This window comes from Daphnia pulicaria, chromosome 2 (genome assembly GCF_021234035.1).
Source record: "Daphnia pulicaria isolate SC F1-1A chromosome 2, SC_F0-13Bv2, whole genome shotgun sequence".
NCBI lineage: Eukaryota > Metazoa > Arthropoda > Branchiopoda > Diplostraca > Daphniidae > Daphnia > Daphnia pulicaria.
This window is the reverse complement of record NC_060914.1, coordinates 11,705,692-11,720,986: the sequence shown is the minus strand read 5'-3', so window position 1 is coordinate 11,720,986 and position 15,295 is coordinate 11,705,692. Positions and strand designations below refer to the sequence as shown.

General features: G+C 40.2%; 4 protein-coding genes, 2 long non-coding RNA genes and 2 other non-coding genes across 10 annotated transcripts; 2 read left to right on the top strand and 6 right to left on the bottom strand.

The window, feature by feature from the left end:
- Window positions 1–12: 12 nt before the first annotated feature.
- Window positions 13–2,343, bottom strand: LOC124326726. Its single transcript, XR_006915744.1, has 5 exons — window positions 2,200–2,343; window positions 1,628–1,726; window positions 1,368–1,510; window positions 1,028–1,305; window positions 13–217 (listed from the first exon to the last, which is right to left on the bottom strand). It is a non-coding gene; the product is annotated as an uncharacterized LOC124326726 (long non-coding RNA).
- Window positions 2,344–2,404: 61 nt separating this feature from the next.
- On the bottom strand, window positions 2,405–2,883 carry LOC124326776. The gene is made up of 3 exons (XR_006915822.1): window positions 2,762–2,883; window positions 2,556–2,676; window positions 2,405–2,491 (listed from the first exon to the last, which is right to left on the bottom strand). It is a non-coding gene; the product is annotated as an uncharacterized LOC124326776 (long non-coding RNA).
- Window positions 2,884–4,387: 1,504 nt separating this feature from the next.
- On the bottom strand, window positions 4,388–9,480 carry LOC124326495 (adhesive plaque matrix protein-like). 2 transcript variants are annotated; one of them, XM_046785378.1, is made up of 7 exons: window positions 8,653–9,480; window positions 8,341–8,577; window positions 8,038–8,262; window positions 7,265–7,358; window positions 5,380–7,202; window positions 5,115–5,222; window positions 4,388–5,041 (listed from the first exon to the last, which is right to left on the bottom strand). In XM_046785378.1, the coding sequence occupies exons 5-7, from the start codon at window positions 5,383–5,385 to the stop codon at window positions 4,451–4,453; spliced, it is 705 nt and encodes a 234-aa protein (XP_046641334.1). In that variant the 5' UTR covers window positions 5,386–7,202; window positions 7,265–7,358; window positions 8,038–8,262; window positions 8,341–8,577; window positions 8,653–9,480; the 3' UTR covers window positions 4,388–4,450. The 2 variants fall into 2 exon arrangements, with proteins under 2 accessions (XP_046641334.1, XP_046641333.1); XM_046785377.1 differs by having other exon boundaries at window positions 5,380–7,358.
- A 63-nt stretch (window positions 9,481–9,543) lies between these two features.
- LOC124326438 (pupal cuticle protein-like) lies at window positions 9,544–11,483 on the top strand. Its single transcript, XM_046785270.1, has 2 exons — window positions 9,544–9,600; window positions 9,668–11,483. Exons 1-2 carry the CDS (start codon window positions 9,589–9,591, stop codon window positions 10,466–10,468), a joined length of 813 nt encoding a protein of 270 aa, XP_046641226.1. The 5' UTR covers window positions 9,544–9,588; the 3' UTR covers window positions 10,469–11,483.
- Window positions 11,484–12,304: 821 nt separating this feature from the next.
- LOC124326508 lies at window positions 12,305–13,243 on the bottom strand. 2 transcript variants are annotated; one of them, XM_046785399.1, is made up of 3 exons: window positions 13,175–13,243; window positions 12,770–13,088; window positions 12,305–12,705 (listed from the first exon to the last, which is right to left on the bottom strand). In XM_046785399.1, exons 1-3 carry the CDS (start codon window positions 13,184–13,186, stop codon window positions 12,356–12,358), a joined length of 681 nt encoding a protein of 226 aa, XP_046641355.1. In that variant the 5' UTR covers window positions 13,187–13,243; the 3' UTR covers window positions 12,305–12,355. The 2 variants fall into 2 exon arrangements, with proteins under 2 accessions (XP_046641355.1, XP_046641356.1); XM_046785400.1 differs by having other exon boundaries at window positions 12,305–12,711; window positions 12,779–13,088.
- Window positions 13,244–13,588: 345 nt separating this feature from the next.
- On the bottom strand, window positions 13,589–13,671 carry Trnal-uaa. Its single transcript has one exon. It is a non-coding gene; the product is annotated as a tRNA-Leu (tRNA).
- A 279-nt stretch (window positions 13,672–13,950) lies between these two features.
- Window positions 13,951–14,033, top strand: Trnal-uaa. Its single transcript has one exon. It is a non-coding gene; the product is annotated as a tRNA-Leu (tRNA).
- A 171-nt stretch (window positions 14,034–14,204) lies between these two features.
- Window positions 14,205–15,251, bottom strand: LOC124326483. Its single transcript, XM_046785362.1, has 3 exons — window positions 15,090–15,251; window positions 14,786–15,018; window positions 14,205–14,720 (listed from the first exon to the last, which is right to left on the bottom strand). Exons 1-3 carry the CDS (start codon window positions 15,249–15,251, stop codon window positions 14,393–14,395), a joined length of 723 nt encoding a protein of 240 aa, XP_046641318.1. The 3' UTR covers window positions 14,205–14,392.
- Between the last annotated feature and the right edge of the window lie 44 nt (window positions 15,252–15,295).

Sequence of the window (15,295 nt, the reverse complement as noted above, 5' to 3'; positions counted from 1 at the left end):
GACAAGGGGGAAGTCCCTATGGTGCATTGCCTAACAGGGCCTTTCGGCGCGGCCAATGCTAAGGAGCTAGGGGAGAACAAAGGCGTGGCAGACAACGGGTTAACTAACACAAAACAAACGCAACAATACCAACAATACGATGATCCAAGCTGACATTTTAGGGCTGCCGTCAATCTTTTGGTGTTCAATGTTCATCTAGGCAACATCTCTGCATTACCTGAATACAAAGAGAAAACCGTTACTATTACGCGACATGACAATTGAACGTACAAATAGGTAACAGTGATCAGGTTTTTGGCTCAAAACTTTAACAGCTCGCATTATTTAAGGCTTAAACATAGCTGGGAATATTGAGAAATGTAAACAGAACAAAAGCTCACTTGCTAGTCTTTTAAAAAAAATCCGGAAGTAAACCGGAAGTAACCACAGCGCCTTAACCATTGAGCTGTCGTCGAAATAAACCACATATTCGTGATCTCCATGAAATTTGGGGTCGATTAGGAGTGATTTAAACGAAATCCAAAATTTGGCCAAAATCGAGAATTTTCCTGAACTATAGTTCAGGAAAATTTTCGAAACCGGAAGTACGCGTACGTAAAAAACAGAACATGAACTTTACCACAAATTTGACGAGGATCACGAATATGTGGTTCTTTCGTACGTCAGATGAATATTTACTAAACTACAGACTGAAATGAGTAAACCGGAAGTAGAAATAAAAAATCAAATATCGAAAATCTAACAAGTGAGCTTTGTTGGGGGAATAGTTACTGTTACTTATCACTAAATATTTCAACAAAATAACTGCCAATAAATGTTTAAAGAGATGTGCAAAGTAACTGAAACTGACTGTTTTGACAGCTGCACATTTTCAAAAAGCCACCTAGCGTTAGAAAAAAGAAACGTCCAGTAAAACTTTGTTTGCGCGTAAGAAGGGCCTGATTTTGGAAACTATTTACACAGACAGAGTTTAACGCAACTAGGCTATTAGTAGATAACCTACGAAAATAAGTCAATTGTTGGGTACCTCGTGGTGTTGGTAATCCCGTGGTGAGTGACTGCAGGTGTGTAACAGCGGACGGAAACGATCACAGGAGTGGTCTAACTCGTCAGTGCTAAGACGAGTTGAGTAGCAGCATGAGAAGCAGTGAAGCTAGATGAGCGTGCGTCACGAAGATATCGATGATGCAAAACGTCCATGACTTTTCTGTCCCCGTGCAGGGACCACACAATTCCATCAAAGAAACTGCGTTGTAGATTGAAATCGGCGGCCGACTCGAGATCCGAAGAACGTAAAAAATAATGCTGAAAAAAACGAATTCGAAATCAAAAGCAAGCTTAAACGAATTAAAATTTTTGCGTCTTACTTAAAGATTTTGCAGGAATCAACCACTTCCGGCTGTCCACCCAACAAGAACGGCTTCTGGCGGGAAAGAATGGCACACATGCATCCGCAAGACCAAATGTTGACCGGAGATTATAGTGAGGAACACATCCAGGATTCCAAATCCTAAACACATGTAAAATTCAATGACATTTGATATAAGAATTGAATGGCGATTGATATAAGAAACAAAACAAAGGTCCAAAAGAGCTCGAGACTTGCACCTCATCTACATATACTCACCAAGTCTTGATCATCCCGTCCTCACCGAAAAGCAGCCAATACACCACAAACAGCTACAGCCCAAAACTTCAAAATTGGTGGTAACAATCGACGTCAGCCCTTTGAATTTAAAATAACAAAAAGAAACAACAATAAGTAACAAACAATTGTGTCGCAACACACAGGTGAATGGCACAGTTTTATCTCATCATGGGTATAGCCAAATGAAAAATTCAAATTTGGGCTTTCACACAACACGTCTAAGCCATTCTAGTTCATAACTTACTTGAAGGAAAAACAACGGTACAATTGTGCGCAATTTTGCATGAGATCGAAGATTTGAACTGAATAAAAAGGATCGATTCGTTGTCGATGTTTCTTTTGCTCTTGCTTAGTTTGTAAGGGGAATTGCGTTTTATCTGTAAATCGCGTTTAGAAAACCAGGGGCAAAAAAAGGACATGAGGGTATCTAAAGCACAAGTAAGAGATGGGGAAAATTCCAGAATCCAACAACAATTGGCAAACCAAATGAAGTTGTTGGTCACACAAAACTTTCCACAAAGCTACAACTAGTATTGTATAATCCGCCTTACCTTAACCAGGCTGGTAAGGTGGAGGGTGATTTCTTCTGGTAGATGTTATTCAAGAGGGGCTCCTGCTCCCATATCCCATTAAGTTGCTGATAAATATGGAAGAGTGAGTTTTTGGTGAAGCATTCACGTTCAGCATTTTTCTGAAATAGTGATTGAAATAATTTAGTTGTATTAAATGTTCTGGACACAGTGGTAAATTTTTACCTCTTTTAATGCAATGTTGCTTTCAAGTAATCAGGAAAAACAACACAGTGTGACAGCGATTCGCTGAAGCAGGTGCGTAATATGAATCCTACATGTTTCAAGGGGAAATTAAGTAGTGGATGCATCAAAACAGAAAAGTCTGTTTTATTTACCAGTATCTCCTTCTAATGTCTGATTAGTAATTTCATAGCAGGAAGGATCAGACAGATAGGAAACAGTTTCAGTCAGGTGACGAAAGCCGAGACGTTGTTAGCCTGTCAGGTAGTACTCAATCTAGAATTTCAAGTAGAAACCAGATATGGTCATATGGGAATAAATATAAACTAGTCAGGCACTAGAATCAGTAAACATAACTTACATTTGATATGGTGTTGAATTTATTCCAAAAACATAAGGAAAACTACGAAGAAAGGGGCGTCCCTAAACTGCGAAAGCGAAACGCGAAACACGAAACGCCTAAAATGCGAAACAGCTGTGCGAAACGAACCCAAAAGTTGGGACCCTGTTTCGCATTTTAGTCTTTGGGTCCGTACTAAACTGCGAAATCGGTGTGAGCGAAACGTCGCAGTGTAAACGTCTTGGTAGCAGACGACAATGGACGCCGTCAACAAACAAATTGTTAAGAGTTTCAAATTTTCGAGACTTCGAGTTTCGCGCACCTTATGGCCACTGGTCTATTTGTGTGTTGACCATGAATACGAAATACCTTGAATGCAATATGCAATAGGTGTTTTTAATTAGAAGATTGGTATAAAAAATTAATGGAACTTCTCGTTTCCATGTATCAGTATCAATCAGATTAACATTCTTAATTTTAAGGAAAGTTTAAGCTGATTAAATTTTAGCTTGATTTGGAACATGGTAGCTTTGATTTTTAGCTTGATATAAGGCACTCATACTGTTATGGCCGATTCTTTCTTTGTGCACGTACCTACTGGTTGATTTAAATTATTTAATGTAATGTATAATCCCTGGGCCATTACCTAATATTTTATTATTTAAAAATATCACCATAACGTGCTGCTCTATGTCTTTCATTAGTTTAATAATCGTAGAATGCGCATTAAAACATACAGTGGTAGTGGCGAAGAAATCGAATTTGATTGCCCCCCTTCGGCCCTTCCTCCTTTAATGCCTCATCATAGCGGGAGACAATGAAAAATGGCGGCAATCTCCGTCAATTTGGACCTCTGTGGAGAAAAGGAAAACTTTTTTGTTTCGCAAGATGTTTCGCTCTTTAGTATGCCCTCCGGCATTTGGTCCCGCGAAACGGTCCAAAAATTTTGGTCCGTTTCGCACAACTTTTCCGCATTTTAGGCGTTTCGCGTTTCGCGTTTCGCTTTCGCAGTTTAGGGACGCCCCGAAGAAAGCATCCAGAACTTTCTACAGGACTACAAAACAATGCGATGTTAGCGACATCTTACTTCTATCAAACGGACCATTTTACCCAATCACTTTTTTTTAGGGGGAAAGAGTTCAAAAATTGAAACTTGATTACTTAAACACGAATAACTTGAAAAGGTACTGCTTGCCAAGTGCAAATTCAGGCAACTCATATGCTACAAAATATTTTATTCACCCTATCACAAAATATTTTCCGACACTTACCAATCAAAATTGTTAAAGCACAAGTTAAAAGAAATGTTTTCATTCGCCCGCTTGCAACAATGTGGTTAGTTTAGTTGTAGTAGATTACTTGGGTTAATTAATAAATTGACCACTTCGGCTTTCGACAGTCACATTACCTAATCCCGGTTATTAAAACAGCTAATGTATGATCAGCACTAGGAGGTCGAGTTTGGCTAGCTAACCTCTGCGTCTACATTGCAGATTTCTAAGATCATTCGTTTATTACAAACAGAGCAGAATATTGAGAAATAAAAAAGTGAATCTTGATTGTAATATAAAACTGATTTTCCGTTGAAAGACAATATTTTAATCCTTTTTTATAGAAAATTGCATAAGCTTATTTAAATGACGCGTACACGTTTGAAAACTTTATTAAATAATAATCTCAGAATTAAGATAAAGCAACTGACAATGGGAATTAATATTTAGGGTAAACAGCAGGGGCTTTGTAGGCTGGAGTGGTGTAGGCTGGTGCTTTGTAGGCTGGAGTGGTGTAGGCTGGGGCTTTGTAGGCTGGAGTGGTGTAGGCTGGGGCTTTGTAGGCTGGAGTGGTGTAGGCTGGGGCTTTGTAGGCTGAAGTGGTGTAGGATGGAGTGGTGTAGGCTGGAGTGGTGTAGGATGGAGTGGTGTAGGATGGAGTAGTGTAGGATGGAGTGGTGTAGGATGGAGTGGTGTAGGCTGGGGTAGTGTAGGATGGCGCGGTGTAAGCGGGGGCGACGTAGGCCGGTTGTTTATATTCGGGAGCCTTGTAGGATGGAGCGGAGTAGGAAGCATCAGCTTTCGATTGGGGCACAGCGTACTCGGGATACTTGGCTTCGCCTTCGTATTTCACATCAGCGGTGTATCCGTTGGCGTCAGCCTTGTAGGTGACGATCTGGATGCGGCTGTCGGGGAGAACAACGCGGTAAGATCCGCTGACTACGTTGTAGTCAGACTTCTCGTTGTGCTCAAAGTCGTTGTAAGATTCTTTATCCTGGACATCGTATCCGAAGCTGTAGGGTTGAGGGGCCTGAAAATGTGACAATTCAATGGTTGCAAATTAATTTTTGTCATTTGAGTAATTTAATTGAATTAAAACATACGTATGTCACTTCTTCGTACTTGGGAGTCTCGTACTTTGGTGCTTTGTATTCAGCAGCCTTGTAGGTAGTGGCAGCAGCGAAGGCAAATAGGGTAACGAGGATGAAGGACTGGAGTTTACAACAAATGAAAATTATTTTAAGTAATAGAAATCTTAAAGTTTGAGTCTCAACAATAATGGTGAACTAAAAAGTCTTTCATTGTCAAGAAAGACTTTCTTCTGGTTGTTCAGCTTGTGAAATATGCAATTGTGGTTACGATTTTTACCTTCATGTTGGAGCAGTAGTTGACTTGTTTGAAACAGCTGGATAACTGATACTTTCCAACTCATTCCTCCACGATTTTATACGAAAAAGAGTGACGACTGATGGCAATGTGAGGGTGGAGCTGCAGGTAAAAAGAAGGTGAAGGTAAAACCGCAAATTTAGATATCAACATTGGTTAGTATTAGATCGCCGATGCTGAACGATAAATCAATCCAATGTTAAATATTTATGATTTTAATGGGCTTACCATAATTTAATTTTTGCATGTCAAATATTCAATGGAACACAGGTGAAATATTTCCTTAAATAGGTTTTAATGTTCCTAACAGGAAAAGCGTAAGCATAAATACTGAATAGCGCTATACATGCACGAATTAATGTTAGCTTCTAATAGATCATTTCCATTAAACAAATAACAATATTTTGGGATTCGATTTCGTGGAGTTCTGGCAATCAGTAGCATTCTGTGCATCCGAATACACGTCTGAACCGAGTAAAAAGAAAATCCTGTAAATAGGTCATATAGTTATGACCTGTGAAAATGAGTACGGATCAGCATCAACTAACCGGAGAAATTAGTTACCCCAAGGCCCAAAGAAAAACAGCCCGATTATCTTAGCGAAAAGAAACTATTCCGGAATTATGTACTGCACATACAAGAACTTTCAGAATGAAATAACGAAAATATCAACTTTCCCTTTTTCAATTCTCTTTTGCTTGGACAACAATACGAACGATGGCGAGCGTCCTCAAATCTTAAAATAGAAAGGAAATTGAAGGTGACTGTCGTGTACAAGACCACACATAATTGCCAAATTGCTCCTGTCTACAACTTGTCTACCGAAATTGCACGATTCCAACACGGTGGGATCTAAATTTTAAAAAAAAAAGACTAGTAGATCGAAGATATTTCTAAATGGCAAGTACTTTGCATGTCGTGATTTCTATGGCATAATCGTAAGGGGAAACATCAATAAATCCACTTAAAATTTCAACTGAAAGAAGGAAACAAATTGATATTGAACACAATAAGTTCCAACACCACAATAATGTGCTGAACCATTTGGACACTGAAGACGCTTCCTCACACCAAATTTATTCTTATATATTGCTTTAAAGTACCAACAACACCGTTACCGAACATAGGGTGTGTTCCAATAGACGCACTTATACCGATGGTGAAAAAATTAAAAAATCCGGATAAGAGACGGGTGTATCGATGATTGATCTGTCTCTGACATGTTTCTCTTTCGCATTGAGTCGACAACTACCAGCTTAATTGTTTCCTTGTCTCCCATCTAGTTAGACTCGACCTTCTATTGAGTTACTGGCGTTGCCTTTTACTTAAAAAAAATTCTTTCAGCCCCAAAAGACGCGAATAACATTATCACAAACGAGAGAGAGAGAGCATAAGAGATACCTAGAATACAGATTGTTTTGCTGAGTCTGCCTTTTTGATAAATAACAGGACAATTCTCCCACTCTTGACTCAGTCATTAGATCACTGGGAAGATAGTAGGTCGCTGGGAAAATATTGAATAATTAAACTCTCAGAATAACCAAAAAAATTAGAACTATAGTTTTAAACCTAAACGTACAAGGTTCAAGTTCGCATTTGCTAAGTACCGACTTACAAATAAAATAGCTGTTAATTCTAGTAAAAAATAACTACGGAGTGCACTTCCGCAGAAAGTGCAATGCAGTTGGAAATAAAAAGAAATAATAAAATATTATACTCATCTCAAATTCAACTTTAACGGAATGGCGGATTTAACCTCCGTTTCGTCGGTCAGTTTTACTAATAAGGTACACTGCTCCCTCGGTCTGCATTTCCACGATGAAATTAATTCTTTGCCTAATTAATGAAAACTGAATAGATCACACACAAACTACTGCATTTTTAATTAGTAGCAAACGCAAGTTTTAATCCTCCCTTCTAGGAACCTCCATTTCTTGTTAAGCCAGTTTTTTTAGATGGACCTGTTAAAAAATACAACGAGAACTTTATTGCTTCAAACTAAAACTTAAAAAAAATGGTCAGTTACTTCTTTAAGTAAAGAAAATATTTTTCAGAATACGGAAGAAGTACTTATAAAAATGTGATGCAGAAAATGCCTTTAGTGGGGAACTAGGCTTCACATTCTAAAATCTGCATTAAGAAAGGTGACAATTTTCATTAGTTCTGATTCCTATTGTTTAGCAAATCCCATTTACATACCTTTTCAAAAGAATTAAGTGTAATTTGGCACGAGTCTATCTCTATTGCGTATAAGTTGCGCGACATCAGGGATAAAAGGTGCAAGGACGATGTCCCCGTGAATACATTCACCCTCACATGAGTGTACACGAGAACACAGTGAAAAGGAAACTACGGAAGGGTAAAGAATCTCCATCGTGGCGTTAATGAAGTTTAGGGGAAAAAGAAAGAAAGCTGTGGTCGTTCGGCTTATTGTTAGCTCCACCTTTCTAGCGTGAACTAAAGTGAACTAGCCTCAATGGAGGACATTGGGAATCCCTCGAGAATCCCAGATGAATACGATACACTTGCAATTTCAGTCCTTTCGCCTAGATTACCAAGGTTTTAGTTTGGAACAGAATCTAATTTCAGAGTATGCAATCGCGAGGACTAATACTAAACAACCTTATTCACTAGAGCGACCTACAGCAAGCATCCGATCCCGTTAGAGCACAGGGAAGTTTGGGGGTTCCTTGTTGATAGTCTCCTTGAAGTTTATGCGTCCGAATATTTTCACCATCAGGTGGCCGACTGGTCGGGAATCGGAAGGAGGAAAACGTATGAGCCATAACTCCACGGCAGAGTAATATCAACAGTTTTCAAGCGAGAAGATGTCGGCACGATTGCTGAAACTATGAAGTCATTTTGCTGCAAGCAAACAAACACGTCATTAGTCATCAAGTAGTGAGAATAGTAACCAATAGTAACACCGTAATTATTACTCACATTATCAAAAAGGTAACTAAAAAGTCCTCTTCCATTTTGGGTGGGTTACAGCAGGTTTTCAGTCACTTTAACATGTTCGTACCTGGTAATTCCAAACAGTCAAACAAATTTTACTTTTTTTCCAATTAAAAAATTATTTGATAATTACGTGACATTGAACCGGGCTGCCAAATAATCGATAAAAACACCGCCTTTGACCGGCCCTGATAGTCCTTTGGGGTTACCCTCCCAGCGAGGCTGATGTCATTAACATGGATCAGAATTAAGATTCGTTCAAGATCATTTTGATTTAAATTGTATAATAAGTCTTACCCAGATGATGCGGAGATGTTGGCCTTTGAGAAAATTAGGAGACTGGTATAAGCCGTGGAAGGAAGCCGTTGAAGAAAATCAATGCCCAAAAACTGAAACCAGCTATCAGAATCCACAAATCGAAAGACATTCCTGGAGGCCTTTGGTCGATTACCACGATAAGAAGCCAACTAATTTTGGTCAGCAATCGTAGTTTAGAACCCTGAAATTGCTTAAAAAGTTTATCAAGCCATAAACAAATCTCGGAAAGGAGAGTAGACTCGATCATTGTGTTTTCTTGGAATCTGCCCGATTACTGCACACTCGTATAGCCGTACGACATTGCAATGCAATGGCATGGCATGGAAAAATACAATGAATTTCAGAATAAATTTAATGAGTCAGCAAATTTACTTTTGACATCGCTGTCTATCTTTACTAAAAGGTAGAATAATTGATTAGTAAATGCTTTGATTCTCAAGAAAACGTCGTCCTATTTTTTACTTTCACTTTAAATGGATAACTGATTGAAAGGAAATTTGGTCATTCCTAAGTTTGGATGACCGAGGCCATCACTCACAGTTTGTTAGTTTTAGGTTTGGATTGTCTGAATTCTAACCATATTTTTGGCAATGTCAATTCAAGTTCGCATAGAATAAAACCACACCCTGACACAAAAGCAGTATCAGCCGGAAATGGATAGAGCCAACAGACAGCCATGGAGAGAGAGATAGAAGGAAGAACAGGTTTCATAGCCCAAAAGGATAATCAAATCTAGTAGATGCGGAAGAAGAAAACCCATGTTTTCTATCATTTTTTTCAACAGTAAAGACCTTGCTGGCAGCAACCATCAGCAATTCAAAATCAGCTGTGGTATATAAAGGCCCTGGTATCTCTTAGATTTTCGTTAATTCCACTCCGAATTTCACCAGCTCACAATCCCTTAAGCGAATCGACATGAAGATCTACGTAAGTTTTCAACCTCTTCTCTTTCAGACAATTTCAATCGAATTATTATTTGAATTTTTCGTATCAGATTCTCGCAGTGCTTTTGGGTGTGGTTTGCTTTGCATCCGCTCAGCAGAACCCAACTGGATGGAACTACAATCCTTACCTCTACTTCCCTTATTCCGCTCTCCAGCCACCAGCACAGGAGACGGCGGAAGTAGCCGCCGCAAGGGCTTCACACTTGGCCGCTCACGCTGCTGCCGCTCGTGGACGACGATCGATTCCCGACAGTCCCGAAGTCTGGGCCGCTAAAGTCGAACATTACCGCGCCTACGCTGCTGCCTCCGCTGCCAACGGTGTCGTTTCCAGCCTCCCAACTCTGTACACCAACGAAGTTGCTGCTGCTCGCGCCGCTCACTTTGCCGCTCACGCCGCTGCCGCCGCTCGCGGTAAACGATCCGTCGCAGATGCCCCCGATGTGGCCGCTGCCAAACTCGAACATATCCGCGCTCACGCCGCCGCTGCCGCCGCTAATGGAGTCGTTTCCAGCCTTCGCCATTTGGAACCCGTTGCCGTTTGGGGACCCCCACAGCCCGTCCAGGACACTCCCGAAGTCGCTGCTGCCCGTGCTGCTCACATGGCCGCTCTTGCTGCCGCCCGCGGTAAACGATCCGTTCAAGACACTCCCGAAGTGATGGCCGCCACCATCGAGCATTACCGCGCCTACAACGCCGCCGCAACCGCCAACGGATTTCCCATGACTTTACTCCCGGCCCGTTATGCCAACATGCCGTTCGGTATGCCCCAACCCGTTCAGGAAACTGCCGAGGTCGCCGCTGCCCGTCGCGCTCACATGGCCGCTCTCGCTCACGCCACTGCCCGAGGTTAAACAACATCAAACAGATCTGAAACATGTCTATAGATATGGCTGTGCCAGCTATCAGTCGCAATGTACACCTGAATTATCTTAATTTCAAATGTCAACAAAAATAAACCGAACGCTTCTTTTCATAAAATGGACGTAGATGTTTTCAATAAGAAATTCTGACAACTAACCACAATTCTGAGATAAGACTCATACAATAAAGGGTGTTAACTGTTAAGTGAAGTAGAATTTTATACAAAAGGAGAATATGACCAGAGCATTACCAATTTGCCATCAATCTTTTTACCATTTCTACATATCTCTTTACTTTTACTGCAGCGAGCCAGCAACCTGACGAACGCGTTAATTATTAATTAGTGAGCATTTCGTTTGCAATAACCAGCAATAACCACATAATCTTGAAAAATAAATTGGAATTAAAAAAAAAAAAGAGGTTAATAAAATGATCATCAAGGCCCTAATTATTGTTCAAAGTCACCAACACAAAACTGAATCGTTACAGAATACACACCCACAATTATAAATTACACGTTGATTCAGTTGATTGCGTTACACATCAAAATTAAACCTTATGATGTAGGGCCTTAATCACAATACTTTTACTGTTTCATCGTATTGAATTTTGATTCACTTACCTGGTTCTGGTGGTCTGGTGCTGTGGGACTTATTTTGGTAGAAATACTGCTCCAAGACGAAACTCTTCTTGGCCAGATCGGACGGTTCCAGAAACTCAAATCTTTTAGATTACAAAAGAAAGTAATGATCAATAAAGATCACTTCGTGTGGCTTAGAATTATGAGAAACGACCATTTCAACAACACAACCGATTCACATCAAAAGTCGACAACGACACTAACATGGCCGCTCTCGCTGCTGCCCGAGGTTAAATAGCATCACAGATCTGATATTGTAAAATGTCTGTGTCAGCTAGTCACAAGGTCACAAGTAACACACCTGAATTATCTTTCCAATACCGATTCATTTCGAAATTGAACAATGATAAACCGAACTTCTTTTCTAGAATGGACGTTAATGTTTCCTTTGAGCAATTGGGAGAACTAACTGTAACTTTGAAGTAAACTCATAAAGGGTATTTTAGTTACGTAGAATCTCATAAATTACATAAGCAGAGTACTGCCATTAACACAGCATTTTTCTATTTCTCTTTAACTGCAGCAACCTGACAAGCATGTTACTTTGTGGGCATTTCATTTGTCATGACAAAGTGCTCTCCATAAACAAATTAAAGTTAAAATGCATGATTATAGAATGTTAATTATCATAGAGGTCCAAAGTTATTCAAAATTACCCCATACACTGTTAGAGGTAACAGAAAAATAGCTGTAATCCGCAAATACACGTCGATTGCACATTCACTACTTAGGCCTAAATGAATTTCTTTGTAGTTGGGCTATTAATCACTAAGAACTAATGAACTATACTCAAAAATCGTACTAAATTCGTCACCAATAACTTGCCATTGTTTGTGCCCTGGGTCTGATCCCGTTCGACTTTCTGCTCCACAACAAATTCAATGGAATTAAACATCGCCGAATCTAAAAAGTTACATCACGCAAAAGTAGACACCCGTGATTATCAGTACATTTTCATCTCACGAGGGTCTTGAATTATAAAAATGAGAGACGCAAACATTTCAATTTCACCAGTACGTCCGATTCACACTAAACGTCGACAAAGACTAAACTGTTGCCCTTTTCTTTGAAAAAATTTGGCGCCAATCGGCGGCCATCATGGATCGTTTTCGCACCCTTCCTCTTACCAGAAATGGTTCCCTATAATTCCGCAGCGATCGCTAGTAGTAACTCAATCCATAGCAAATAGCGAATAGCCAATGAAACATAATTGGCAACACATTATATTAAGCAACAATCAAAATAATACAATCACATTAAACACGAAAAATATAAATAAATTAAGTCTGCATTGAGACCCAAAACCGCCGACATTTGAACCAGAGTTTCCTGTCGATTTCTCGATGACGAAATTTCTCGACGGGATAAATCCGCACGCTCCGCCGTTGATGGCCTTACGGGAAATCGATAGCGGGGCTTTTTTAATTCGACAAAATTTTCCGTCATAACGAAAGTGGCTGCACTCGAAATTGGCCAGGCAGATGCCGCCACACTTGTCTCCTGGACTTTCAATTTGGCCAATGTCGTGGCCTTCAAAATCGCAATTGGCCAGCCATTTGACGCCACTGTCATCGCCTCTCCAATGGTCTCTCCCTGACAGATTCAAATTCAACCATAAGTACGACGAAATTATATTTCATGGAAAAATAACATTTGTTACCCCATTCGAATTTCCAGGGTATAAATCCGCACGATCCTGCTCCGCTATCCGTTACTGGAGAGTCTATCGTGGCTTCTTTTAGGGAACAAAATCCATCGGGACCGTAACGAAAGGTAGTACATTTAGGGCTGGCAATACAGAGACTGCCACAGTTTTCTCCTGAACTGGCTATACGTTCAATTTCACGACCAGCAAGAAAGTCGCAGTTATTTTGCCATTTGAGATCCCTGTCTCCAGTGTTCCAAATTTGTCCGTTTGCAAATTGAGACACAACGCTCAAAAGAACAATATGGAATAATAGGGGAGTAGTCTATATAATGGGAAACCGTGGTAAACATTGATCTATTTTATTTGCTTTTTATATGTTTGTAATAAAGAAATTCACGAAAGTCTTACCATAGTTTTCATGACTGATATCGACGCTGTTAAGAAGAATAATGTCAACCCAAATGCTGCTAGGGGTTCACCTATATTCACATTCGATAGTGATTTGATGGAAGAAATTGTTGCAATTACAGAGGAAATCCTTTACACAATTGTGGGATATCCAACCTCATTTCCAGGAAACCCGAAAAACGATCACGCAATCGACATAATAATTTTGTGGCTGTTTTACCAATGCTGTAGCTAGTCGCCGACTGCGAGTCTATTTGTTTGCTTGGTCAACTGAAATTTAACAAAATACCCATAGTCTCATAATCACTTTGATGACGAGTTATCGCTCATAAAATACCAAAAACAACTACAGCTCAATCGACATTCCTACCTCAACGAATAATTTATTATTTTATTCTTTTAGTTTATTTATGCTACCAGGTGTGGGGTTCGAACCCACGTCTCTATACAGAGACCAGATCTTAAGTCTGGCGCCTTAACCACTCGGCCAACCTGGTGAAATTTAAACAGTTACACCAGGAAAAAATTACGTCTCCGATTAAGGATTCTGATGTCATCGCCACACCATCGACCAATCATTCGGGTGTCAACCGTCATGTTCCCGATATGGTTTTATGTCTCTCCTTTGTCATTATCTTGATGTTGAATAAAATTTATTCGCGAGTCGATTGCCCATTGATATTTGGTGATGTTGTCGTAAAACTATTGAATTAATTTAGCTGGAGACTTCCATCTTGGGAGATGGAATCTCTTCCTGGTCTAACCATCGAATTTCAACCAGGTTGGCCGAGTGGTTAAGGCGCCAGACTTAAGATCTGGTCTCTGTATAGAGACGTGGGTTCGATCCCCACACCTGGTATTCAATCAACTGGGAAAGAGTGTTAAATCAAGTTATAAATAATAAAGATATGATGACTATGCTATAAGTGACGTAGAGTGTCATAAAAAGATTAATTTTAACAATTTCTCAAGTTCTTCAAGTTCCTCTAAGAATTAGAAAGGTGCACACAAACATTTACAACTGGAAAAATAGTGCTGGAATTCTTGTATTACGTTTGAAATACATGCAATTAAATAAAACTAATAACAGTAATACAAAAGCATTATTCTAAAACAAGCTATCCCGATAAATAGTTATCTTGCAACACGGTAAAAGACATTTTAATTATGTAAATAATAACCGTTAAGAATGGTGATTTGTGTTCGCTGTTTTCATTTCTAACAAGTGGTCAATCCGGCCGGATAACAAGCTCCGACGACGTAGAAGCTGGCTGTGCCGGTGTAGGTCGTGGTGGCCGACGTGGAGGTGTAAACGGTAACGAACGTCGTCGTGGTAGTTGTAGACACCAAAATGTTGGACACGATGGATGAGATGAGGCTGTTAATTCCGCCGCCAAACAGCTTAGCGCTGACGCGGAGGCCAGACCCCGCTCTGTCGAACGATGGCTCGATAGCCTCCGGCAAATCCTTGATCAAATATTTCATGTTACCCGGGATCTTGTTATTAGCGGAATTGCGGAATTGAGGCAATGCGGTCGGCTCGAAACTTTTGAAAAATAAAATCAAAATTAAAACTTTTGACATTTGAATTTCGCGGGTAAAATTAAATACCTCAAAACTTGGCTAGGAGTGAGTCGGTAATATTGCAAGTTGGGATCTTCATTTTTCAGGGCGACAAAAACCGGTTGATCCCAAATTTGACGTTTTCTCCTGCAAACCGCAGCTGGTGCTGTGGTAAATGTTGTAATTCCGCCCGGATTGACCGATCCTTCAGAAACCGATGCCAAAATGCCGCAGGTTTTCTTGGTCGTGATGGTGGTCGTCAGAACGGAAGAAATGGTCGTCTAGTTCATCCGTACAAATGAAACTAAATTATTTCAATTCAATTAAAATTAAGTACAATAAAGTTTGTTACCGTTTTGAGGATGGTGAGGGTGAGGGTGGATTGCTGGCGAGCCTGGCGTAGAACCGGAGTGGGACTGATGATTTCATCTTCCGGCTGGACAACCAGGGCCGGAATCTCGACGGCCAGCAGAGCCAACAGCAGTACGATCAAGGTAGGACGGACGGCGGACATGATGGTCTATCTGCTGAGACGATAAAGATGTAACTGGTCATCAC

What these genes read in the sequence shown, in the direction of transcription:
- LOC124326495 (XM_046785377.1), bottom strand. An exon ending in AGTACGAAGAAGTGACATAC is followed by an intron (nt 5,042 to 5,114) that starts GTATGTTTTAAT and finishes TCACATTTTCAG; the next exon opens with GCCCCTCAACCCTACAGCTT.
- LOC124326508 (XM_046785399.1), bottom strand. An exon ending in ATTCGAATGGGGTAACAAAT is followed by an intron (nt 12,706 to 12,769) that starts GTTATTTTTCCA and finishes TGTCAGGGAGAG; the next exon opens with ACCATTGGAGAGGCGATGAC.
- LOC124326483 (XM_046785362.1), bottom strand. Translation starts at nt 15,251, where the DNA reads ATGTCCGCCGTCCGTCCTACCTTGATCGTACTGCTGTTGGCTCTGCTG. An exon ending in CCCTCACCATCCTCAAAACG is followed by an intron (nt 15,019 to 15,089) that starts GTAACAAACTTT and finishes CGGATGAACTAG; the next exon opens with ACGACCATTTCTTCCGTTCT. An exon ending in ACTCCTAGCCAAGTTTTGAG is followed by an intron (nt 14,721 to 14,785) that starts GTATTTAATTTT and finishes ATTTTTCAAAAG; the next exon opens with TTTCGAGCCGACCGCATTGC.